Source organism: Mustela nigripes, chromosome 3, assembly GCF_022355385.1.
Source record: "Mustela nigripes isolate SB6536 chromosome 3, MUSNIG.SB6536, whole genome shotgun sequence".
Lineage (NCBI taxonomy): Eukaryota > Metazoa > Chordata > Mammalia > Carnivora > Mustelidae > Mustela > Mustela nigripes.
This window is the reverse complement of record NC_081559.1, coordinates 33,432,426-33,458,243: the sequence shown is the minus strand read 5'-3', so window position 1 is coordinate 33,458,243 and position 25,818 is coordinate 33,432,426. Positions and strand designations below refer to the sequence as shown.

General features: G+C 37.6%; 1 protein-coding gene across 8 annotated transcripts in view; it reads left to right on the top strand.

Moving 5' to 3' along the window:
• DOCK10 (dedicator of cytokinesis 10) overlaps window positions 1-25,818 on the top strand; it is a 269,317-nt gene that overhangs the window by 221,801 nt on the left and 21,698 nt on the right. For 7 of the 8 annotated variants that reach the window (XM_059393595.1, XM_059393597.1, XM_059393593.1 and 4 more), the window contains exons 29-47: window positions 3,403-3,486; window positions 5,575-5,671; window positions 7,533-7,577; window positions 9,400-9,575; window positions 9,702-9,818; window positions 10,904-11,015; window positions 11,729-11,850; window positions 11,938-12,052; window positions 12,143-12,209; window positions 12,437-12,484; window positions 13,237-13,338; window positions 15,300-15,424; window positions 16,707-16,819; window positions 18,621-18,758; window positions 19,151-19,333; window positions 19,863-19,973; window positions 21,978-22,193; window positions 23,633-23,690; window positions 24,018-24,116. In XM_059393595.1, the coding sequence (XP_059249578.1) occupies window positions 3,403-3,486; window positions 5,575-5,671; window positions 7,533-7,577; window positions 9,400-9,575; window positions 9,702-9,818; window positions 10,904-11,015; window positions 11,729-11,850; window positions 11,938-12,052; window positions 12,143-12,209; window positions 12,437-12,484; window positions 13,237-13,338; window positions 15,300-15,424; window positions 16,707-16,819; window positions 18,621-18,758; window positions 19,151-19,333; window positions 19,863-19,973; window positions 21,978-22,193; window positions 23,633-23,690; window positions 24,018-24,116 (2,128 nt within the window). The remainder of the gene's footprint in view (window positions 1-3,402; window positions 3,487-5,574; window positions 5,672-7,532; window positions 7,578-9,399; window positions 9,576-9,701; window positions 9,819-10,903; window positions 11,016-11,728; window positions 11,851-11,937; window positions 12,053-12,142; window positions 12,210-12,436; window positions 12,485-13,236; window positions 13,339-15,299; window positions 15,425-16,706; window positions 16,820-18,620; window positions 18,759-19,150; window positions 19,334-19,862; window positions 19,974-21,977; window positions 22,194-23,632; window positions 23,691-24,017; window positions 24,117-25,818) is intronic. The other variant, XM_059393600.1, reaches the window with a different exon arrangement.

Below are 25,818 nucleotides of genomic sequence, written 5' to 3'. Positions count from 1 at the left end.
CAAATGGACCCGTGAATATCTACGGAGATTTTGTCATTTTTCTTTTTACTGCCAGTCTGGGTCACAACTTCAGTTACCTGAGTGAACCCATCTAGATACTCTTCTTATATAGGCATTACCAGGGAGATGGCAAAAGAAATTTCAGTGTGATTTCTATTTTCCTGCTCAGGCAGACATTGTCTTTTGACACATGTGCCTGACTGATCACTTTCTTTCAGTTAACTTTGGACAACATTTGGAAATCATCTAATATAGGAGATAGTCTTGGTTTGTAGCAAAATATGTTTAATAAACATCTGTGATATTTCTCTGTAAACATCACAAGAAGGTGAATAAGTGAGTATCTAAAAGGAGAAGGTCACTGTATTTGTTTATTTGACTTAAAGGTTCTATGATTTTTAATAAGTAAGTGTTTTCCACAGAGTTTATCCATGTAAAAGTTGCTGTGGGTAGTACCTAAGCTAATATCTAGCACAGGATTGAAAGCAAGTATCCAAGATGAGAAAGAAAATAGTAGGACCAGTTGTTTTGTAAAACATATAAAGAAAGGGCAAGGACTCTCATCTGGTTCATTTTACTGTTTGGGGTTTCATACCCTTCACCAAATGAATGATAGACTAAAATTATTATTGTCCTCACAATTGGTTAGATAAAAAATATTCTTTTATTACAACAATATATTTTTGCACATAATTTAGAATATTTGGCTTTTAGTTTATTAAACCAAACTGAGAATATTTTGGTAGAGTATAAGTTATCCTCCAGATCAGGAATCTGCAAACTTTTTTGGTAAAGGGCCAAATACTAAACATCTTTAGCTACACAGGATATATAGTCTTTGGCACAAATACTCAACTTAACCATTGTAGCACGATAGATCCATAAACCATTCACCATAGACAATATGTAGATGATTGAGTGTGGCTATGTTCCAATAAAACTTGATTTACAGAACAGACAGTGGGGACACCTGGATAGCTCAGTCTAAATGTCAGACTTGGGATTTTGGCTCAGGTCATGATCTCACAATGGTGAGATCAAGCCCCTTGCCTGACTCCGTGCTCAATGCGAAGTCTGCTTGAGATTCTCTACCTACCTTGGAGCCCCCCCACACACACTTGTACCCTCTCTCTCTCAAATAAATAAATCTTAGAAAGGAAGGAAGGAAGGAAGGAAGGAAGGGAAGGAAGGAAGGAAGAAAGAAAGAACGAACAAGCAATTTGGGCTGATGGGCCACAGTTTGCCAAAGCTTGCTACGAATTATTTTTTATTACTATAAACTTAATATAAATTATTTTTAAACAAAAGCAAAGAGACCCCTCTAGACTTCAGCAATAGGCTGAAGAGCTACTGCACTTGGGCCAAGCAATGAGGAGATGGACCCATGACAGGAGAGGTGCTTGATGAAGCTTGACTTGTGGGAGGGCTCTCTGCAGTCAGAAGGCTGATTCTGCTGATCTTACATCCTGGGATATATATCCTTTTTCCTCACTGCCCCTTGGAAAGAGGATGACAAACTTACATATAGGTCTTTCTTCAATCTCAAGAAACCCTAAATGGGTTTTCCGAGATTCCCAGGGCAGGGAGCCTTCTCCCCATCTTCCCTGTCACTAGGCTCGGGTTTGACCTCCTTCAAAAACTATCACATCTGCTCTGCAGAATAAGGACTGTCACCCCTGTTTGGGACAACTGCCACTACTCTGGTTCAGTGACAGAACTCACCAACCCCTTCTCCATTGAGTCAAAAGCCCTTGTGTCTTTACCATTGACTCCCCAGGGTTCTTTTTCATCTGCTTTTTTATTGAGATGTTTCTAGAGCCCACAGTTGTATTGGATGGTCCCACAGTTGTATTGGGTGGTCCTCCTCTCTCTGTAAGGTCAGACCCAAACCCCTTTCCAACAGAAAGAAGACAGCAAAGGGCGGTCTTCTCTGGAAAAACTCCACATTGGGGATATTTCGAGGTTGGGGACTAACTCCTACAGCTGGAGAACCTGCAAGTATTTGACATACCTGCTGGGACCCCATGTTGTGCAGAAACAGAAAAGCCCCTATTTTCTGCCTTGCCTATCTCTTTATATCTCTTTACATCTTCTGAGCCTGTGACTGTGACTATGCTCTGGTGTCTGCCTCTCCCCACTGCTCTACTGGCAGTTGGGAGGACACTGGATCCATTTACCTTTTAGTGAATGGAGAGTTATTGAAAGAACTTAAATTCATATTAAAAATGAAAATATAAATGGGGCAGCATACTAACATAGTAGGGAATGAGTAGGGACATAATAAGAAGAAACCAAAGGACAAGGGAAAGGAAAATAAAACAAAAATATAAATGACATCCCTAACAATTAGAAGAACATTGCTAGAGAAAATAGTTCTTTATGCACAGATGTCTTTCAACGGGAGACTTTCTACTTGGTAAATATACTATCTATGACCAATTTTACATCCTGTCCTCTCTGAGAGAAGAGATTTGTTTTTAAAATTGAGAAGAGGTCCAAAAAATGTGCAACCATTGCAATGGTACATGTCAAACTCTAGAGACAAGAAAGAAACCTTCCCTACTAAGTGGTACAGCAGCAGCAAGGTTTTCCCATGTACGTCCTCACATCCATGTGGATGATGGAATCAAACCCATGCACACAGTGATGACCTCGCCAGGGTCTGGCATCAGTACATATGGTCTGTGCCTCCTACTTCACATTTTCCCAGCACAGTCATTTGGCTAATGTTCCTCAGTTACTGCTTACATGGCCATTGGTCTTTTGGAGGGAGAGTGTTATGCCAACTTGGAATGTGTTTGCCTGTCTCCTCCCAACCTACTTGCAGTTTAAGACCCTCCTTGACAACAGAGTAAGAGATGGAAATCTCAGTGTCTCTTACCTTCATTCCACAAATTCAAGCTGCCTTGCCTGGAAAGGAAACTACTGGGTTAAAGGAAGCCGGAGATTTAAAAAGGTTTTCCTGACCCGCCTCTACGACCTCTGTTCCTACCCAGTTATTGTACAGCAAAGGATCTTCACCTGATAAACTATGTAGTCAAATTACTAAAAGAACAGTAATAAAATGTAACTAAGTGATTTAAAAAAATAGGTAAGTAAAAGCTAAAACCTGTATAGAAAGGAAAGGGCTATAATATTTCATTGCAATATTTTAAGTGGTGTTTTATAAAATTGACAAAGAGGGTTTTGTAACTTTCTGGCATGTGCACACTATCTCATATTTTAATTAGTTGCCATACGTGGATGAATGCTTAAACATATTGTAGAGTTCTTTTAAAACATTTATTACACAACACATTTAGTTAAATGTCATTTTGCTTCAATATATTTAATCACCTTTTCTAAAATCTTTAATGACCTTTAAAGCAAAAATGTCTGAATTTATGATTTTGTATTTTTTAGCGCTGTTTTACATTTATGGATCGGGGCTTTGTATTTAAGATGGTTAACAATTACGTCAGCATGTTCTCCTCTGGTGATCTCAAGGTAAGAACCAAGTGAAGGACTGATTGCTTTCTAAACCACTGCATTATAAATAAATCTACTAATCTCTGTGTTTTCCTGCTTAAAACATTAGCCTATCCATTCTCTGCATCAACAAATAGTTTCTATCCCAATGAGAGGCAACCTTTTAAAATGGTCCATCTGTTCGTCTCCCACATCCTTTCTTAAAAGGGGACTGTGGAGTGTGGAGTCTGGAATGAACATGTAGGTTTCACTTCTATTTCCTGTGGGCGGTGAAAGGAGTGATTCTTTTCAGCTGCAGTTATTGTGGTCAGGTTTGCTTGGGATTGACTTGGTTTTAGCACTGAAAGTCTCACTTTTCTGAAATCCTTCAGCCTAGGGAAAAAATGGACAATTAACCCCCTTTCCCAAGTAGGGAGAATGTGTTGGGAGATAGATTGGGAACAATGCTGTCTAGAGAGCAGTGATTCTCAAAGTGTGGTTCCCAGACCAGTGATCCCAGAGCTGACTGTGGCAGATGGGACTCCAAAATCTGTATTACAATAAGGCTTTCAGGTGATTCTTATATTCTTTCAACTTTGAGAACCATTGAGCTATAGTAAGACATATGCTGGAAGGAATTAAGACTGGATATGGGCCAGATCATGAAAGCTGTACCAGTTAAGTCTCTCTGGGTTGCAAGCAACAGAAAGTTATGTAAGTTTGAGCAGAGGGAATGTATTAGAAGCATAAAGGCATCAGTGAAAGAGCTGGAGAGCTGAGCTTGAGAAGGAACAGGGGCCAGGACACAAGAATAATTGCAAAGGAAGAACCATGTGGCTAAGGCTCACTACTGCTTAAAAAATATGTTAGGACCATTTTCTTCCCCTTAACCCTCTGCTTAAAATTTACATTCCAGAGAGGAAATGTGTGACCAACCTGCTTCGGGTCACATGCCTGCCTCTTAAGGAGGGAAGACAGGTCACCAGAACTAATAGTTCCCCATTAACCTTTGCCCATTGGGAAGAAGGAAAGTCCCCAAGGGGTAATTTTCAAGGTATTGGGAAAGAATAATGAATGTAGAGAAGCCAAAAATAAATAATGATCTTCTTATATCCATTCATGCCATGCTTAGGAACCTGAACATTATCTTTAGGGCAATGGAGATTTACTTTTGACTAGGGGAGTTATATGATTATATGCCATTTGGATTTTGAGAATCCATTTCCCTCTGTATATATTTTTTGAAAGAATATTCTTTGCTAGTGCTCCAATTATGCATGAAATTTGCCAAATATCCTTTTAGATATAATTCCAGGAGGCCTAAATTATTTATTTTTTTCAGAAACCAAACAGAACATACTCAATGAAAAATAATTAACATACAATTTAATTATGCTCTTATTCACTTTGATGCACAAAGGATTAAGTCAAATACTATCCTTGTTTGAAATGAGAGTATTTTAAATTATTAACTGAAGTTGCCACAAAATATAATTCTAAAATATCCGAGCAAATGGAATATATTTTATGTTGTTGGCTGATATTAGTGACTACAATGAATACAACCTAACTGGATCCTAAAAATTGATTACTTGGTCTGCACAATGAGGAGAACAGAATATTTATGAATTGTTAATTGTTTCTTCTTATGTGATTGTTTTTAACACATGTATTAAGCTGTCTTAGACCATGTCTGAATTCCATTAATCACTGTCCTAATCAAAACATTATTGAGAAGACAGGCCTGTTTGCAAGGGCAGGAAAGAGGTGAGATTAAATAATATAGTCTGAGAACAAACGGCCTACAGAGAGATCACGTGGGCCATTATCTTCCTTAGCACTGGATAAGAAGGGTTGATTACAGTGACCTGTTCCATGAGCTCAGTGTAGTTTTAGAGTTCTGTACCTGTGGTGAGACACAAGCTCTCTCAGAATAAACATGGGCTGATAGAAGCTTAAAGAAATAGAAAATACTACTGGGTAAGATCATATCTTCATATCTCTTAGAAGCTCAAAAACAAAAGTCCACAAAAGTAACTACATCTTTCTAGGTATAAGATTCAAAGGCAGATTTTTTATTAACCTTCTTGGTGAGTAAATAAGTCATTTAGTTTGCCTCTTTTTCAGACCTTATGCCAGTATAAATTTGATTTTCTTCAAGAAGTATGTCAGCATGAACACTTTATACCTTTGTGTCTCCCCATAAGATCAGCAAACATTCCAGGTAATGCCCAGAATTTGCACCCGTTCCTACAAAATGAACATTCAAATTTGTTTATTTGTTTTTACCTTTGTTTACGTGTTGCTTTTTTCCTACTTCCTTGGTCTTGTTTGTGCCTCAATGATTATAAATCAAAGAATTTTAACCTACAGTAATACTTTTACTATACTGTCTCCAAAAGAAAACTTTCCTTTGATTTTGAAAAGCAGAAAATTATGGGGAGGAGAAGTTACACTTTGTGAGTACAAATTCAATTAAAGGTCTCAATTAAAGTGTCTAATTATTTAAAATGCAATTCCTCAAAATGAGTTTTATACAAAAACAAAACAAAAACAAAAAACTTTTGCCTTAAAAAGGAGAAAAAAAAAGGCAGGCAGGAGGGCGGCACTGTAAATACTCAGCATCTGTGGGTTAGAAAGAGCCCCTGATGTCTGTGCAGGGAAGAATGGGGCTCCTCGATTCCATATTTGCTAAAGTATAAATGGTGTACAGAAAATGTTTTCATTTATGACTTTATTAATATATATGTTATATATACCAATATAGATAGATACCAAAATGACCATCACACATCTAGCCATCAGAAACTAATCGAACATCAAGATTCAAAGAAAACACTAAAATGATTTAAGGACTTAAAATATTCTTTTCCTATTTTGCAATACATGCAAATAGGCAATTATTGTGTTGTACACCTGAAACCAATATAGTGTTATAGTCAATCATGCCTCAAAAAAAGGAGGAAGGAAGGAAGGGGGCGTGGGGTGAAGGATGGAGGGAGAGAGGAAGCAAGACAAAATGCTTTGCTTCTAATGTGTGAGTAAATTATCCACAGGGCACAGTTTTGATATTCATGGAAAGCAGACACTAAGACGGTAAAGAGCCTCCTCACATGTATTGCAACTTATACTATACGTATTATACAAAGCTAGTATTTTGGAGGGAAAATAGAGTAAATTGTGCATAATATTTTGGAGGGAAAATAGGGTAAAGTACATTATCCAGCCTATGAAAGTGTTGTCATTTTATTTTAATGTTTCAAATTCTTATTTAAATTCTAGTTAGTTAGCATATAGTGTAATACGGATTTCAGGAGTAGAACTTAATGATTCATCACTTACCTACAACACCCAGTGCTTATCCCAGGTGCCCTCCTTAATCGCTGTCTCCCACTGAGCTCATCCCCGCCCACCTCCCTCCAGCCGCCCTCAGTTTGTTCTCTGTAGTTAAGAGTCTCTTATGATATGCCATACCATAAACGTTTCGTCATTTTAATCTTAAATATAAGCTACTGAATTCTATTAAGGAATTAACATAAGCTATTTAATTAGCTATTCCATTTTTTTCTTATTTACAAAGTATATTTAATCTTAATGCCTTTATAGAAAAAGAGGTAGAAATGTCACTTTCGACTTTTGTTTTGTATTCCTTTTTATTGTTTAAATTAGTGTCAAGTTATTATGGGGTGAGATGTGCTGTTTAAGATACTCAAGAGGAGCAAACCTGTTATATATTTTAATTCTAATTGTTTACTATTTGTCAGTAGCTCAGGAAAAGTCCTAATAGTCTCTTTATAGATCTAATATTATCAACAATGAACATAAAAATATATGTTTTGTGGTGTGCAGATTTCTGATAGAAAATAACAGGTGCTCAAGTACAAGGCCAAGAATTAAAATAATTCTCTTCATGAAACAACCTATGGTATTCGTTTCCAAGAAACAAAACTTTATTGAAGAGTCCTACTTATAGTTTAGGAAAATATATTTTAATTTTTCAGTATAAATTACCAATTGTTAATGAATATGGTGTATACCTGAGTATGTGTACATCTAAGCTTTTTATTTATTCCCATTAAATCCAGATCCTTTGACACCTTCAGAATCAACTCAAGAGTTACATGCATCAGGTAAATAATTACATTTTATATTACATTATCTAAGCATCAGTAGCCATACCATAATCTGATAATATTGATAGATGCTCATACTACATATAATATTGATAGATAATATTGATAGATATGCATACTACAAGTTTCCAATCTCCAGATGCCAAAAAATAGCCATATGTTTATCATAAAATCAAAACAGTCAATAAGCTGACTGAACATTGGTTACAGATAATTAAATGCTTTACCCACCTCAATTCTTTCTTATTTTTTTCTCCAGAGTTTTACTTCTTTTTTTAAATTTCCCAAACCATCTAAAATTTTCTTAGGGTGTATCATAAATAAAATTTCCAGCTATATGCAATAACATGATTGTTCAGTGTAACTAGCTTCATGTGATATATTTCTGTCAGTAAACCATGGTCTGGTTTTTGAGCTCATTTCTCAAGATTGAATTTATCATTTTTACTTGAAATAGATTCATAACTTAGAACAGTCTGGGCAGAACTTTTCTCTAGCCCTAGGCTGGGAATTACAAAGTTGTGTTCTACTTTTGGCCCCTCATGAATACTCACTGTTACACAGAGAAATGTTTTTAACCTAACTATTCCCTTGGACCACAATTTCTAGAACTTTCACATTCCCTTTTCTTCCACCTCCAGTGGCATCGTCCTAAACTACAAATCTCCACATTCTTCATTTGCCCCTAGTCAGTGATGAACTGTAATATTTCAGCAGTTCATTACATCTAACATGTAACCCCACAGATTCACTGAGATAACCCCTATAAAGGGTGTGGCCTCATGTTGGCACTCAATACGTGTTCTAGAAGTGGGCGCTAGTCCTGTTATTAATCGTTACATTTAGGAAGCACATTGGGCAATTCCGAATAAATCCATATTTAGTGGAAATTTTAAGATTCCAATTTCTCCATAATTCAGGCTCCAGATTTTGCAGACCCTTTGATGTTCCTCTTCTTGCTCTTTCACATTCTTCAGCCAACTTGCCCTGGTCATTTTTTTTCTACTACGGGGGTCCTCCTACCCCAGGCCACATGCATCTCACTTCCCCCCTCCCTTCCCTGGGGTCAAACTTCTTTTATTATAGCCCTTATTCCACATTTCCCCCAAGGAATAACTCATTTACATCCTGTTGCCATGTGAGCAAATAAATAGGCACGGGTCTGATCTCAAAGCCTTTGGTGACATAATCCTTTCTATACAGAATTCAGTGCCAAATAGTGGAGGGTCCTAGGCACTAGCTAAAGAATTTGTGTTTAGGTCTGTCCATCATCTGGCCCCAAGTGCCCCTCAAGTCTCAATTCCCACCACCCCATCTTGGCTGCTGTGCTGACTTGTACACCCCCAAACTATAATCCCCATACACTGTGCTTTCAGAAATCTGTGCCATACGAAACTCTGTCCCCTGGTCCTCCCAACCTCTTCTCTTTCACACCCTACCCCCCCACCACCACTGGCTCCTGACCCTCTGCCTCTCCATACCTTCAACAGCCTCAAAGGCCCATCTCAACATATTCCTTCCAGTCACACTTCCTGATTCTTCCAGACAAAAATTCAATCTTCTCTTTTCAACTCCTGTAACATTGTAGATATACCACTTTTATAGAATTTGACCATGGTCAGTGATTATTATTGGTAGTAGTGTACACACAATACTTCTGGGATGTTCCTCTCTCTCATTTCTCATCTCTGTAGTAAGACTGCATTACTGAATCCTTCCCTGGTGGTGAGAGGGTTGGTAGCTGTTGGATAAATCTTTCTGAATTATAAAGTGATCATTTGATTTTCAATAACATGATCTCTTTGCTTTCCTCACGAAGATATGCCTGAATATTCAGTCACGAATGAATTTTGCCGCAAACACTTCTTAATTGGAATTCTACTCCGAGAAGTTGGCTTTGCCCTGCAAGAAGACCAAGACATCAGGCACTTAGCTTTAGCTGTCCTAAAAAATTTAATGGCTAAGCATTCATTCGATGATCGATACAGACAACCAGTGAGTGATTTTCTTTTCTCCCTTCCCTAAACACCATTTAATGGCTCACTGCATTAAATGCATAGCAAACCTACAAGTCTATTGATTTTTATGTGAATAATTTCTTTTGACTACCTTTCCCCCTAGGAGAAGCAGGCCCAGATAGCAAGTTTATATATGCCCCTCTATGGCATGCTTCTGGACAACATGCCAAGGATTTACCTTAAGGACCTGTATCCTTTTACTGTCAACACATCTAATCAGGTGAGTTTACAAAATGGTTCAAATGTTGATTTTAATTTGATTTTGTTTTGTATTTTTGCCCTGGAGAGCCATTTTCCCTCAACTGTGAGCAAACTAAGCATTTCGTGCTAGCCATTTTGAGATGTTGGCATCAATGTCATTTGGTCCACATCGGTCCCTGAAGCCTTCCACCTCATCCATCATTTTCCTCTCTTCTCTGTATCACCTTCCAGTTCTGTCCAGTTTTTACCAGGCTCCTCTGTTACATGCATGGCTCCATCCTCAGTGTGCCCCTCCTCCCTCCCCTGACCATTCCCCTACATGAGCTTCATGACCACCTGGTGTTCGTGTAGCCAAGTGCTTCAGTCACACCCAGGAGTGGCCTGTTTGCCATGCCTCCTCCACTGAGCCACCATAGTGGCTGCACAGCAAGCCACCTGAGATCGGATTCCTCTGTTCACATCGCAGATGAATTAACACACTACGGAAAGCAAGATATTACCACCTCGAAGTTAGGAGCTATGCCTTTGGGAAGCTGTTTAGAGGAAGACCTTATTCAAATCCCAGTGATACCAGTTTCTAGCAATGTAACCTTAGATAAGTAATCCAGGCTCTTTCAACCTCTACCATCTTCTTTATAGAATGGAATAGAATTACTCCATCACAGGATACTTATAAGGATTAAATGGTCTAGTAGAAAACACTTATAGAGACTGGCACGTAGTATTTGGAATTAGTTTTTAGTATTAGTAATATACCGAAGATAACCCATGATTATAATGATATGTAATCTATAGCATAATCCATAAAAAAACAGTAGCCATTCCAACCATTTAGTTTATATCTAGAAGGTAGTTTCCACTACATTTTAAAAAAAGAAAAAATCACATAAGAAATCAAGTGGTTACTAGGGGTATGGATTTGTCGAAGAGTATGGTTGTGACTATCCATTTCTACTACCTGCTTTTGCAGAAGACCTTTGCTGGAATATAAAAAAGGGCAAGTCAAATAGCATCAAATCAAAAGTGTAACAAAGAAAGCATGTGTGGGTTTCCAATGTTGAAATATGGCAATTCCCATTAATCTCTTCTGTGCTTGAAATGCAGGGGTCTAGAGACGACCTCAGCACCAGTGGAGGATTTCACACCCAGTCAGCTATGAAACACGCAAACTCTGTGGACACATCATTTTCTAAAGATGTTTTAAACTCCATAGCAGGTACTTAAGACCTTTGGGGAACACTTGTGTTTCACTCTCATCCATGTTTACGTCACATATCATCATGTTTTTTTACCCACTCCATAATTCAATGTGCATAATTTCTGTATGTCAAAGTACACTATAGTTATATAGCTAAAGAGTTTCTTTTCCCATTTATTTAAAAACCATCCAGGGCCTTCCTCTTCTACTTAGCATTCAGTTTTTCTTGGCTCAAAGAGCAATCTGCTCAGATGTTGGCAAATTGCTTCATTCTGGAAACAATCTTTAAGTGTTCATTGCGTACAACCTGTAAAATATAATAGCCCATCAACTTCAAAATTTACTTCTAAGAACTATTTTGGAAATGTCATCTTCAATTCTTATAAACTGTCAAAACTTGAAAGCTTCTTCCCCAAAAGCCACCTTATGCACATTTTTTAAAGCATTTTTATAAGAGAAACTTTCTTTTAAAAGTCTTTTAAGAAATCAAAGGAACAAGCAGTACTTTATTTCCATTTATAATGGCCTAAATTTTCCTAAATCCTTAAATGCCAGTGTGGTCTTCATGACCATTCTTACAATGTGGCATGTCTTTAATGGCAATTCCAGACTCCGTTATGTCAGCCTTGCCCAACACTGCCACCATCTCCATGCTCCATATCTTTTTGGGTCATCATGTGTGTGCCCATTGCATCTCATTATCATCTGTGTGCTGTGGCTTGTGTTTGCAGCATTTTCATCAATAGCTATTTCTACAGTAAACCATGCTGACTCCAGAGCCTCCTTAGCAAGTCTTGACTCCAACCCAAGCACCAATGAGAAGAGCAGTGAGAAGACTGACAACTGTGAAAAGGTGGGGCTTCTTTCCCAACTATGCAGCACCTTGCGAGTCAGCAGTCTCTCACTCTACCTCAACCCTTCTTGGTTCTTCCACTTCTAGGTCCCTAGACCCTTGTCTTTGATAGGATCAACCCTTCGATTTGACAAGTTAGATCAAGCAGAAACCAGGAGTCTTCTCATGTGCTTTCTTCACATTATGAAGACCATTTCGGAAGGTAAGGAAAGCTCTTGAAAATTACAATTTTTTAAAAAGGAAGAAACTTTGAGTTTCCAAGAGTCTCATGCTCCATGGTGTTTCCTTTCAGAGACACTGATTGCCTACTGGCAAAGAGCACCCAGCCCAGAGGTATCCGACTTCTTCAGTATCTTGGAGTAAGTTATAGAGTTGATTTGTTAACATTTTTTTTTTGAAGCTTCAAAATAGTCTAGTATGCCATCCTTCATTCTAAGGACCCATTTGCTAAACTATCTATAACTAGTAATGGATGAAATATTTAAAGAAAATGTAATATTTTTCTTCTAATGTACTTAAATTAATGGCTTGTATAAATAAAAGGGCATGAATAATTAGAATGTGACTTTTTTTTTTGCCTTTCCAGTGTTTGTCTTCAAAATTTCAGATACCTAGGGAAACGCAATATAATAAGGTAATAACTTTAAAATTTCAATCGGTTAATCTGGCCTTTTAAAAAATTATACCAAGTAGTAATTTATCCAGTTAGACTTATAGATATATGTTAGAAATCTTAAAATGCACATAAGGATTGTAAGGTTGGCCTCACAGTAGACATAGGAGTTTGATGATTACCCTGTACCCATAGTAGGTCTAGGACTAGTTAAAGCTGTTAAGAGAATACAACACAAAACATACCTTTCTGAAAGGAAACCATATTTCCTACATAGTCTGAACTAACTTACCTATCATTTGTATAGATGTAATGTAGAAGATTCCTATTTAAGAAAATACATCCAATGTGAATAAGTCACAGGAATAAAAGGTACAACATAAGGAATATAGATGAGGTACACTTTTGGTGACTGCCACAAACATACAGACTTGTCAAATTAGTATGCTGTACACCTGAAACTAATATAACATTGTGTGTCAACTATTCTTCAATCAGAAGGAGAAAAAGAAAAAATATAACTCCCAGTAAGCTAAAGAGAAAAATGAATCTGGAATAACTATTGTGTTAGCATCCTTTTCTCGTGAGAGACCATGAAGCCCCCAGTACCTTCACTAAACCCCCATCTCCCATTGCTGGAAGAAAATATGATTCTGTTTTTCATAACATGTGAACTTATTTCCTTGTTCAATAATCAACCTGCCAGTTGCCATTCTGTATTAATAAATAAATTACTAATACTGAGCTATGATTAAAACATGTTTTCCTTGCAGAAAAATTGCTGCTGCATTTAAATTTGTGCAGTCTACCCAGAACAATGGAACTCTCAAGGGATCTAATCCTTCCTGTCAAGCATCAGGTCCCTTGTCACAATGGTAACATCACATTTGCTTGATATTTGTAATCATATTGTGTGTATAAATGTGTGTATATGTATGTATACATGTGTGTATATACATGTGTATGTATGTATATGTGTACACATATATACATATGTATCAATGTATTGTATATATGTATTTGTGTGTATATATATATGCATAGATACATGGATATGGATGTGTATATGTGTATGGGGGTATGGATGTACACACATGAGCATGCGTGGATGCACACACATGTGTGTATATATGCATATACTTCAAACCAAATGCAGATTTCAAGTAACTCTGTGTTTTTCTGAAAAAACTTCTCAGGTACTGCCTGATCTGCCCCGCTAGCTTGTGAAGACCTAAGAGGCAAGGATTATGCTTTATTTATGTGCACTCAGGGCACAATGCCATGCATAGGATGAGGGTTAATAGGTACCTTAATTTAATTGAACTCAAAAAGACGTAATTCTAATATATGACTCGTTTAAGGTTTCTTAACCTCCTAGTGACAAAGTAAAATGAGAGGTTGTATCCCCATTCCTCTCAATAATTGTAATATGTCAGCAGCATCTTTAGAGCTCAAATTGTTTTCTAAAGGGTCAAAGGCAGGGAGGATTTAGTTGGATCCATAAGCTTATGGCAGGTTTCCTAGTCATTACACTGATTTGACTAGCATATAGGACCTGGAGTCATCCTTTATTAACCTACCCTGTGGGGGAATTTTGCCCTGAAATCCTACTTTAATTCTCCCCTGGGTCTAGTAAGTAAGAATTCTATGCTAAAATTTTCTCCAGTTTGATTTATTCTTCCCAGAGTTACCATAATAATATATAATAGGAAAATGGCTGTATTTTAGAAAGAATTTTAGAAATAAGAAAGTGGTAAATAACCAATAAATCATGGAGTAAATTTTGCCTCTTCATCCATAAGATTCCTTAAAGTGGTCCCTTGTGTGAAAGTAAATGAGAAAATGTAATAGGTGTGTTTCGCAAATGGTAATAGAATAGAGAACTATAAACAACGACTTTTTATGTTTAAAGACTATAGTCATGTACCTGAGGTCACTGTCGTTTTGTTGATGTTTGGTCAGTTAGATTTCAGGCTTCTTCCTGAATGATCTAGACAGGTCCTGGCCATTCCCACCTCTCTCTTTCCAGAAACCAGGATTTTTCCTCCAGAATTTCCAGACTAAAATACACTCAAAACCTAGAAATAAACCAGTCCCAAAGGTCCAAGCCATACAGCCCAGGACCCATTATTTCTTGTAGCTAAGACTCCTCTGGCTCTTGAAAACCAAAGTTAGATCTTCTGGGCCTCAGTCCATCTGGAGCGTTTGATTTGGTCAGAACCAAATGAGCCTTGAAAAGTGTCACCAAGAGAAAACCATTGCCATATCTATAGGCTTGACTCTTCAGGGTTTTTCCTATTGCCAGCTTTCCTCAAAAAAATGTTCTTATTATCTTGGCCAAAAGATAGCTTAAATGAAAGTTAAGAATGGGAAGTGTTCCTACTTCTGCATAACACTGGCTCATTCCCCAGGTGGAAGTGCCAAGGAGACATCAAATGAGAGCCACTGCCGGCCATTGTCTTTGGCCTGGAAAGTACCTGCACTCAGGGACCCCCTAGTTCTCTCCCTTACCAGGACAGAATCCCATGAACTTCCCATGGAATCCCATGATTTCATTAAACAGTAATGAATATGCTTGTTCAGATTAAATTCAGTATCTATTATTCTTCTATCATACTTTGGTATTAATTATCCTTCTGAACCTTTTTTTCATTTAAAAAAAACTTCTCCTAAAGTATTCTTAAAACCCCTTTTTATCATGTTATCTATAATCAATATTTTTATGCAACATCTCTATTTAAAAATTGTTTATGTTTTACTCAATCTAGAATACTTGGTTGAACACCTATATGTCATATCTCTCGTACATTAACCATTTTTTCCTATTAATTTTCAGGATGCATACCACGTCCAGTCATGAAGGGCATAAGCAGCACAGATCACAAACCTTACCTATAATTCGAGGCAAAAATGCACTTTCAAACCCCAAACTCTTACAGATGTTAGACAACACCATATCCAGTAAGTAAACAAGAAATAATAGGAACATGATGGTGATCAGTGTTTCTATAGATGTGTGGAAAATATGAAATGCATTATAATGTTTCAGAAATGTAGGAAATGTTTGGTGTGCCACCAAGATTACTGCTTTTCAGGCTTGCTGTAGCCCAGAGAATTTTTTTTAGAGAAAAAAAAAATCACCAGAGAAGGAGATTTAAAAAATGTTGTGTCCTTATAAAGAAGAAAGGAAAAAGGCGAATCACTAGGTATAATCTGCTGGGTATAGCTCTTCTGGTATCAAGTGACTTTGCTATTGTCAGGCTTATGGGGCCTCTGGCAACCAGATTATTGTCTGCTCTTCAAGAAGAGCAGAAAGTTGCCCATGTACTAGAAACAACATGTGTGACATCTTGAACACAATAATGCACACACTCCAGCTTGTGAATGAGGAAAAATGGACCCAGTGTTTTTTGTACCGTGTACATGTTAGTGATTCTGGGCATATGACCAGAATTACCTGTTTGAAGACATGTGCCTTCACCTATAAATACCTTTAGTGCCTTTAATGGCCATTAATGCACACTGTCCACAGAGACTGTATGTTTAGTCTATTAGCCTGGGAGCATAAAACTTGACCCAGACTGAGAATGAGAGAAATGTGACTCTGTCAGTGCCTGTGTCAATGGAAAAGAATTAAGAACAAATGGTAAATGGATCACTCTCGTCTACAGCTGACATATGAAAAGGGCAAAACACACTGTTTAGTCAGTTTGAGTTGTTACACATTAATAGTCTGCGTGGCTTAAACGACAAAAATTTATTTCCCATAGTTCTGGAAAGGTGGGAGGCCCAAGGTCAAGGTGCCAACAGATTTGATGTCTGGTGGGGGCCTTCTTCCTGGTTTGCAGACAGCTACCTTCTTGTTGGGTCCTCACATGACAGAGAGATAGGTGGGCTTTCTGGTGTCCCTTTTTATAAAGGCACTAACCCATTCAGGAGGGTTCCACCCTCAAGAGCTAATTACCTCCAAAGATCCCCCTCCAAATAACATCATATTGGGTTTGGGGCTTCAACATATGAATCTGCGGGGGTGACACCAACTGTCTATAGCATCCACTAAAGACTCTGTCTAGAGTTTTTGATTCAGCCAATAAGGTAATTGAACAAACAAAAACACTTGATTTAATCAATTACTTAACAAAATACCAGTAAACATTGAATATGTTATAATAGAAAAAAGTCCTTTATGGGATACAAAGAATTTTCTTAGACATTTATGCATGTTCTACCTTATATTTTGTAGGCAACTCCAATGAAATAGACATTGTGCACCATGTGGACACAGAGGCCAATATAGCTACCGAGGTTTGCCTGACTATTCTGGACCTGCTATCCCTCTTCACCCAGATTCACCAGGTAAGTTGATTCTAACATCTTCACAACATAAAATGAGAGATAGAAAAGTCGTAGGAAGTCAAGAGCCTATTTTTTTTAAAGATTTTATTTATTTATTTGACAGAGAGAGCGATCACAAGTAGGCAGAGAGGCAGGCAGAGAGAGAGAGAGAGGAGGAAGCAGGCCCCCCGCCAAGCAGAGAGCCCGATGCGGGACTCGATCCCAGGACCCTGCTGAGATCATGACCCGAGCCGAAGGCAGTGGCCCAACCCACTGAGCCACCCAGGTGCCGTCAAGAACCTATTTTTAAAGTATTTTATGAAATCAACTAACCTTACATAAATCAACATAAGCATGAGTGTAAAAAAATTTGAAAGATGAGACTCAGAATTTAACAGAAGTTGACTACTGTTCAAATGATATACGTACGTACATACGTCACTATTGTCAAATAATAAACATTTTTCCTTGTTCCTCCTGCTTCACTCTCAGGCAAGCCCAGCTAAGGGAAGTGTAATTCTACTTTTTCAGTCTTGAGGGGAGAGACAAATGACAGCTAGACCCAACATCTTTCCGTGTGCTTATTTGTCATTTATGTAGCTTGGGTGAAATAATACCACCACATACTATTAGAATCACTAGAGTTAAAAAGACTGGCCATACCAATTTTTGGAAAGTGTATAGAAAAACTGGAAGTCTCTTCCACTGATGATGGGAATGCAGACACTCTAGAAAACAGTATAGCAGTCTAAAACGTTAAAACTGTGTCTGTCGTGTGATCGGCCATTCCAACACTGAGAATTTATCCAGGAGAAATAAAAGCACTTGGTCACACAAAACTGTGTACACAAATATTCATAGAAGCCTTATTTTTAATAAATGCTGAAAACAACCCAAATATACATCAACAGGTGAATGGATTTTTCTAATGGTCATATATCCATATACTACAATACTGCTCACTCATGTTCAGCGAAAGAAGCCAAACAAAAAGTTAGTATTGTATGTCTCCATTTACATAAAATTTTAGAAAGATGAACTATAGAAATTACATGTCAGCTATACCTCAATAAAGATATTTAAACTATTAGCTCAGTCTAATGAGCTTATAGATGTTCAGGGTTGAACTCAGAAGAGTTGGATCCACTGAATAAAGTCTGCACCAAACAGAATGATTATGCCAAGAAAGCTCTGCTTTCAGGTGAAATGTCATCATGGGTCATAGGAAAAGCAAACACCATATTTTAATTATTTATTACTCAGTGACAATGTCAATCAAATCTCAGACATCACCAAGGCCCTATCAAAACCGACGAGGACCAGCCTCTCTGAGACCTCATCTGTGACCTCATCTTCTACACTTCTCCTCATCGCACCCCATGCCCCACGCTCAGGCTGCTCGGCTCTTTTTTTTTCTTTTCAACCTTGAACTCATAAGCTTCTTCCCAACTCATGTCCCTGGTACTATCTGTTTCTCTCTCCCTAAACAGTCCCTTCAGATCTGCCCATAACCAATTCCTTTAGTTCATATATCAGTTCATTCATTAAAGAGGTCTTGACGAAGTATCCTGTCTAGAGTAGCCCTATCCCCAAATTACTTTTTATTATATTTTATCATTCTGCTCTATTTTCTTATTTCATAATTTTTTTCAATCACTGCTGTATAAGTTTCAGTGGGAACATAGGTCTTATCACCTTATTCACTACAATTTCCAGCACTTAGAATTGTGCCTACCACATAGTAGGTTCACAATAAATATCTTTCAAAAGAAAACAGTTGTCCTTTCACTCATCCTAAATAACTTCTTTGTTAAATTTCCAGAGGCAGCTCCAACAATCTGAATGTCAAAATTCAATGATGAAGAGGGTCTTTGACACCTACATGCTCTTTTTCCAAGTCAACCAGTCAGCCACAGCACTGAAGCATGTGTTTGCCTCCTTGAGATTGTTTGTATGCAAGGTAAGCGTTCTCCTGGTTCCAGTGAAAGCTCAGGGAAGGATGATGATAAATGCATATTAATCCTGACATCTCTCAGTATGGAGGAAAGGATCCCTGTGTTTCAACAATGTTGGGTGAATCGAAAGCATTTCAAAGCTCTTAATCTCTAGTTCTGGGTTGTCACTGGTTATTGATGCATGGGAGACTTACAATGTAGAAAATGATTATTTCTAGGGAAAAAATATTAATATAGACTTAAATAAATACAATTCTATCCCTTCCACTTGCAGATGGAAGAAAAAGACAAGGTTTAAAAAAAAGGTGGATTTTGTTCTAAGGAATTCTAAAATTGAGCATAAACAGAGCGACATGAAAGCATGGTCCACCCTTAACCAGTCCTTCTATTTCCATAGTTTCCTTCAGCATTCTTTCAGGGGCCAGCTGACCTGTGTGGATCATTCTGCTATGAAGTTCTGAAATGCTGTAACCACAGGTCACGGTCAACACAGACTGAAGCATCAGCACTTCTGTACTTTTTCATGAGGAAGAATTTTGAATTTAACAAGCAGAAGTCAATTGTCCGGTCTCACTTACAAGTAAGTGCTGTCAAGTTTCATTAATGCTGTTGTGAAAACCATTCATCTGTTCCAGCACTGATAAAAGCCTCCTGGCTGCAAGGCAAAAGCTACCAACTCCTCTACCAGACCCCTCCTTGAAGACCCTTGGCACAGTCAGCTCTCACTCAGAAGAAGAGGGCAGAAATCAACAAAGTCCGTAACTCCACTTGGACTTTTCCTTTCTTCTGCCAGGGAACAGAATCAAATAGAATACACAACTCGGGAGACCAAGGCTATCTCTAGAATGCCAAACCCCACCAGATTCTCCTTGCAGAAATGTCTTTCTTTAAGGTATCCCAAGATTCCTGCAACCTTCTTATATAAATATTTAAAATTATAGGAAACGCCCTAGACGACATGACCTTCTAAAAATTTAATGCATGAAGATGCTATTCTTGGGACCCACAGGGAGAAATCAAAGATGTATTCATCCAGTCCAATGGATTTCTTTAAAATTGCTATTTCTCAGTTACCACATTTGAAGTTCCATTGTTCTTTTCTCTTCTAGCTCATCAAGGCCGTAAGCCAGTTAATAGCTGATGCTGGGATTGGAGGCTCTCGGTTTCAACATTCCCTTGCAATTACCAATAATTTTGCCAATGGAGACAAGCAGATGAAAGTAAGAAATGCTTTGTGGGCATTTTCAAAGACTTAGGAATAAAATTAAACCGAATTCTTTTGTGAAATATCAAAATCATTTAAAAATATAAGTTCTGTATTTTGTTTATTGAGACTTGAGCTGAGTGCTAATGTTGAGTTTGCTTGTTTGAATTAATAATCAGTTCTAACACTGTCAGTCTGTCATCTGTTAAGTGGAATTTGCAAGATGTGTGATTGAATGGGATATAGCAAAAAAACTAACCACAAACTTCCAGAAATACAGTCATTTTCTTATAATCTTACTCTTGGCCAAATTTATTGAATTGTTCTTTTAGAAATTTCGGAAGACTTCTTTAGTCATAGTACTAAAAAGTCCAGGGATAGAGTCCAGGGCATGACTGAGCCCAGGGATTAAAACAATGTTTCAACATTAATTTGAAAGGATAGCTGTACCCCCATGTTCATAGCAGCATTACTTACACTAGCCCAGGCATGGAAACAAGCTAAGGATCCATCAGTGAATGAATGGATAATGCAGTCATGGTGTATATATTCAATAGAATAGCATTAGGCCATAAAAACTGAAGAAATCTTACCATTTATGACAACATGGATAGACATTATGTTAAGTGAAATAAGTCAGACAAAAAAGACAAATACTGTATGATCTCACTTATGTGTGTCTTAACACTTATGTGTAATCTTAACAAAAAAAAAAAACAAAACCTGAAAATCATGGAAAAAGAAATCAGACCTGTGGTTATTAGAGGCAGGTGGTAGGGAGTGGGGAAATTGGGGGAGGGTGGTCAACCGATACAAACCTCTCATTGTAGGAGAGATAAGAACTAGGGATGTCAGGTACAACATGATGACCGTAGCTAACACTGGTCTATGCTATACAGCAAAGTTAGCTTAGAGAGAAAATCCTGAGTTGTCATCATAAGGGGATTTTCTTTTCCTTTTTCCTTTTTTTCCTTCTTCCTTGGTATTTCATCTACATGAGAAGATGGTTGTGAGCTGAACTTATTGTGGTACTCATTTCCTGAGATAGATAGATAGATAGATAGATAGATATCAGATCACCACGCTGTATGCCTTAAACTCACCCAGTGATGTATGTCAGATACTTCTGAGAAAAAATTTAATAAAAAAAGTTTTTTTAATTAAAAAATCATTATGTTAAAAAAAAAATGATCATGTTTTCAGGTCCCCTTTCCATATTGCCTGGATGTTTGCCTCTCTTTGCTTACTTCATTTACAAGTGAATGTAAATGCTCTCCCCACGAGCTTACTCTTTCAGAAATCCTGAGGACATTGGAATATTCCATAAGTGGAAAAAGTGCCTCAGATCACCTGGGTGGCACAGTTGACTTAGTGTCTGTCTTCAGCTCAGGTCATGGTCCTGGTGTCCTGGGATTGAGCCCTGTGTGGGACTGCCTGCTCAAGAGGGAATCTGCTTCTCCCTCTCCTTCTGCCCCTCCCCCTCTCCCCCAGCTCACGCTCTCTCTCTTTGTCTCAAATAAATAAAATTGTTTAAAAAGAAAGAAAGAAAGAAAAGAAAAGAAAAAACACTTCGTTCTGTAGTGCCAATCAACGTCCCAGACTTGAATCTCTTTGTTTAAACCTTGTATCATTCCTAAACCAATCACTGGCTTGAGGGATTGAAGAAGGTGATTGGCCAGGCCAGTTTGGCGGACTACACATCCGTGCCCCCAAATGAAGTAGACCCTTTCAAATCACATGAACCAGAGCCAGAGAGGTGAGAGCTTCAAAGAGCAATCAGGATGCTCTTACTAGAAGAAGCTAGGTGAGCAGAGAAGATGGAGTCTACTGCAGTTCTTATGTTCAAATGTGTACAACCACAATCAATATGTAGAATCATATCTAAAGAAAGTACATATTTATGAACAACATAGAGTGTGCACCAAACTATGAAGCCAAGCCATGATTAATAGCATAACTTCAAGTAACCTATCTTAGGGATTAAGAACAGATAACGACCCAGGTGCTCTGTTTTCCAAAGAACAGCAACTTCCCAGCAGAGGTGAAAGATCTGACGAAACGCATAAGGACTGTTTTGATGGCGACAGCTCAGATGAAGGAGCATGAGAAGGACCCTGAGATGCTGGTGGATCTCCAGTACAGTCTGGCAAACTCCTATGCAAGCACCCCCGAGCTGCGGAGGACATGGCTTGAAAGCATGGCCAAGATTCACGCGAGAAATGGAGACTTATCTGAGGTAATTAGCCAAGGCTCGGTCCTCCACTGGTATTGTCCTCTTTATCAGGACATTTAATCATCAGGACATTTAATCAGGACAATTGAATTTTCATTTACAGTAGGCTACCATATTTTTCCATGTATCTAGATATGACCCAATGATATATGATGTGCATTAAGTTGGCAAGTAGGATTCAAGAATGCCCAACTCCATGTAAAGGATACCAAGTCAAGGCCAGAGTTGTTAGTATCAGCTGTAATTGTAGGATACGCAATGCAGAAACGAAGGATGAAAGCCTAAGACTAAGGAGGATGGTTGTAAGGATGTCTGGAAACTGAGTTATGTAAGTTAATGTTCTGTGTTTTAAAACGCCTTCCCTGTAATTGGACTCGGATGGGGAAGTTTGCAACTGTGGTGAGTAATCTCAGGCTGGGGTAATCTGTCCTCATTTGCAGCTAGCCTGAACTGGTGTTGGAAATATTAATGCTCCCATGAGCCATGTGAGGAGAGTGCACTGTGTGAAGGTTATAAATCAATACCTAACTTTTTTATGTCCATTCAAACACTGGGCGGAATTTTATGCAGCAATTCACAGCCCCCAAGTGGTTTCTGGACACCAAGTGGGAAACTTCTGCCTTATTCTCAGAAATATACCCCTTTGGGGAAGAGATTAATTTATCTGGGATGGTCCTAACACCTGAAGTTTTTCTAAACACATATGAGGGATCCTGGGATAGAGATAGAGCCAATCAGAAACCCCGGTTGGAGGCAATTTGGTGGGACAAGAATGAGAAACTCTAGTTTCCTTGGACGGCCCAGAAAATGGAGAAATAATTCCACAACCTTCAAAGGGAAAAGCTGAAGTCATTTGGAGCCCTCAACAGGTCAGGCTTTAAATAAATAAAATCCTTTTTTAAAAAATTGCCATATAATGTGGTTGGCGGGAGCATACATGGCTCATTAGGCCGTACTATTTAATCAAGTACCACCTTGTGTGTTGACCATCTTAGAGGCAGTAGATAGTCCAAAGGGGCCATTACCAGTAGTAGGAACAGTAAGAAGGTAGCTTAATTTTACCCCCAGTTTAGAGCCCGATGCTATAGCTTATAGTTTTAATAAGGAAATAGAACTGTGGATTTAAAAATATATACATTAGACTTAGATATTCAGGAAGGAAGATATTTCTCTTGAAAAATTCTTCAGGTCAGTTCATTCACCCACTTGAAGACTATACCCAAATGAACACAAACAAAATTTCCCAAATACCCATTTTATTCTCGATGGTGAACTTTTTAGAAATCAAATTGATTCCTGTTTTTGATTCTTTTAACTAAAAGGATTCCTCCACATATTCTCACATGGAATATTGACTCACCCCGGAAGATTCATCCTGATTAGACGAATAGTGAAATCCATACTGTGTTTTCCTCTGAAACGGTTTTCTTTTTTTATTACAGGCTGCGATGTGCTACATCCATATAGCTGCCCTCATTGCAGAATACCTGAAAAGAAAGGGTAAGACGACCATGTGCAGGGATAAAAGTCTAAAAGTTGACATGTTGAAACCTAAGTTACAATTAACTTATTAATTTTACGTTGTATTAATCTCAATTGTGTTTTATTAAGTAACATTAATTTTCACAGACATTTCTAATTATACAGTACTTATGAACTTTAGCTCTCTCGGGCCATTATCATGTTTATTTTATGTACAAGAAGGCTAACTCGTCAGCCTCTTAGTTCAAAATGAGAATGTTTCATTGGTTAATGATTAATAGTCTCATAAGCTTGTATTAACACTAACATGTAACAATGTCTTAACCTCATCTCGCACTACCATAGGTTACTGGAAAATGGAAAAGATTTGCACACCACCCCTGCTCCCGGAGGATATCCACCCTTGTGATAGCTACCCATTACTAACAGCTCCTGGTGGAGGAAGTGAGTGGCCTAACTCTCCCACATAAACTCCTTTACCCCCATGGAACAGTGCAAAAGAAATTCCATTGCTGCTTAAAGTCTACTTTGATAGAACTGTGAAATGTATTCTTGAAAGAAAAACTATCTCAGACCTTCACAACTACCACTCATAAAAGCTCGAAGCTCCTACCATTCCGAAATCTACCCAAATGTATGAAGTTTAGAAATGAAAACTTCTCAGCATAGAGAACTGCATCTTATCCAATATTTAGGATTACGAGTCATAGCCATATTTGCTACCAATCTGCATACTAGTTTGCCCTTGGGATTTTATTCTAAAATTGTTTAAAATTGCAAGAGAAATCTATTTTAATTTTGAAATGTAATAAGAAAACTCATTCAAAACAAGGAATGCCAAAAATGTATATGCAGGACTCTATATTCATCATATTCCGTTTTCTTTTTTAAAAGCCTAAACCGAAAAAAAAAAAATAAAAAAATAAAAGCCTAAACCGATTCAAAAAACTTGCAACACATAATAATTTATAGTATTGATTCCCTTTAATGAAGAATATGTCATCTTTAAAGTTTGATGAAAGGTTTTGTAACAATAACTGAAGAATTACTTTTTGTAAAACATTTAGCAATATAGCTAATCCATTTAACTTGTTTTCTCTTACAAAAGTTTGTTCAAACCCAAAGGTTATGGCCTGTGATCTATTTCCTAGTGCTCTCTTAACTTTCAAAATGTAGTGGAAAGCTCAGTGTAAGAAAAACAGAAACAAATCCTTAGATACTAAAATCAAGATAATTGAGCAAACGGTAAATAGACTCCAGTTACAATATTTTGGAAGCATAATTAATCCCTTGTTCTTTTAAATATGCATATATTTTCTAAAGAATCTCAGTGGCTTTTCCAAATAAGGCATTTGACCAAATGACTAAAATGAAAGGTGAGACAGTGAGGTCACTTACTTGAGGAGGAGACCAGAGGAAGTGAGTGGCCTAACTCTCCCACATAAACTCCTTTACCCCCATGGAACAGTGCATCATGGCTCCTGTCCATACTAAAATGCAGGGATCTTCCTGCTTAGTTTCACACTTACGATTTAGCTGCCTTTTTATCTGCACGTCATCAAACTCATCACTGTTTTGTCTAATGTACCTTCTTCCCCATCTATTTTGTATCATAATCAGATACCATACAGCTCCATAAAGATGATTTTAAATTCTAACAAAAACAAAATTGAAAAAATCAGATAAAACTAGGGGTCAGTTTGAGAAATTGTGGAAACTTACATCCCAAAATATTGTGTGAATCTTTAATATTCAAAACATGTTAAATACCCATTTCCAGACCTAAGGTAACATTGGACTCCATTGAGTCCATTTCAATATCCATTGAGAAAAGAACGTATTTGTTTAGTAAGCTCTAAGAAAGATGATTTTTATGATGCATTAACATATATTCATATCCATTGGTATATATCTGAAGTCCTCAATATACTTTTATATTATGATGTTTCTTAATCAGAGGAATAAAGTACCCCCTTCAATACAATGTACACATAATAAGAATACAGGCAAAGAAAAACAACTCCAGAAAGTACAACTGTAATAATCATCATCCTGCAAAAAATATATCATGACTTTCTCTGCTATATATCCCTACTAGTGGGTTGTCATATATTTTAATATATGTTTAATTACAGAAGGAATATTG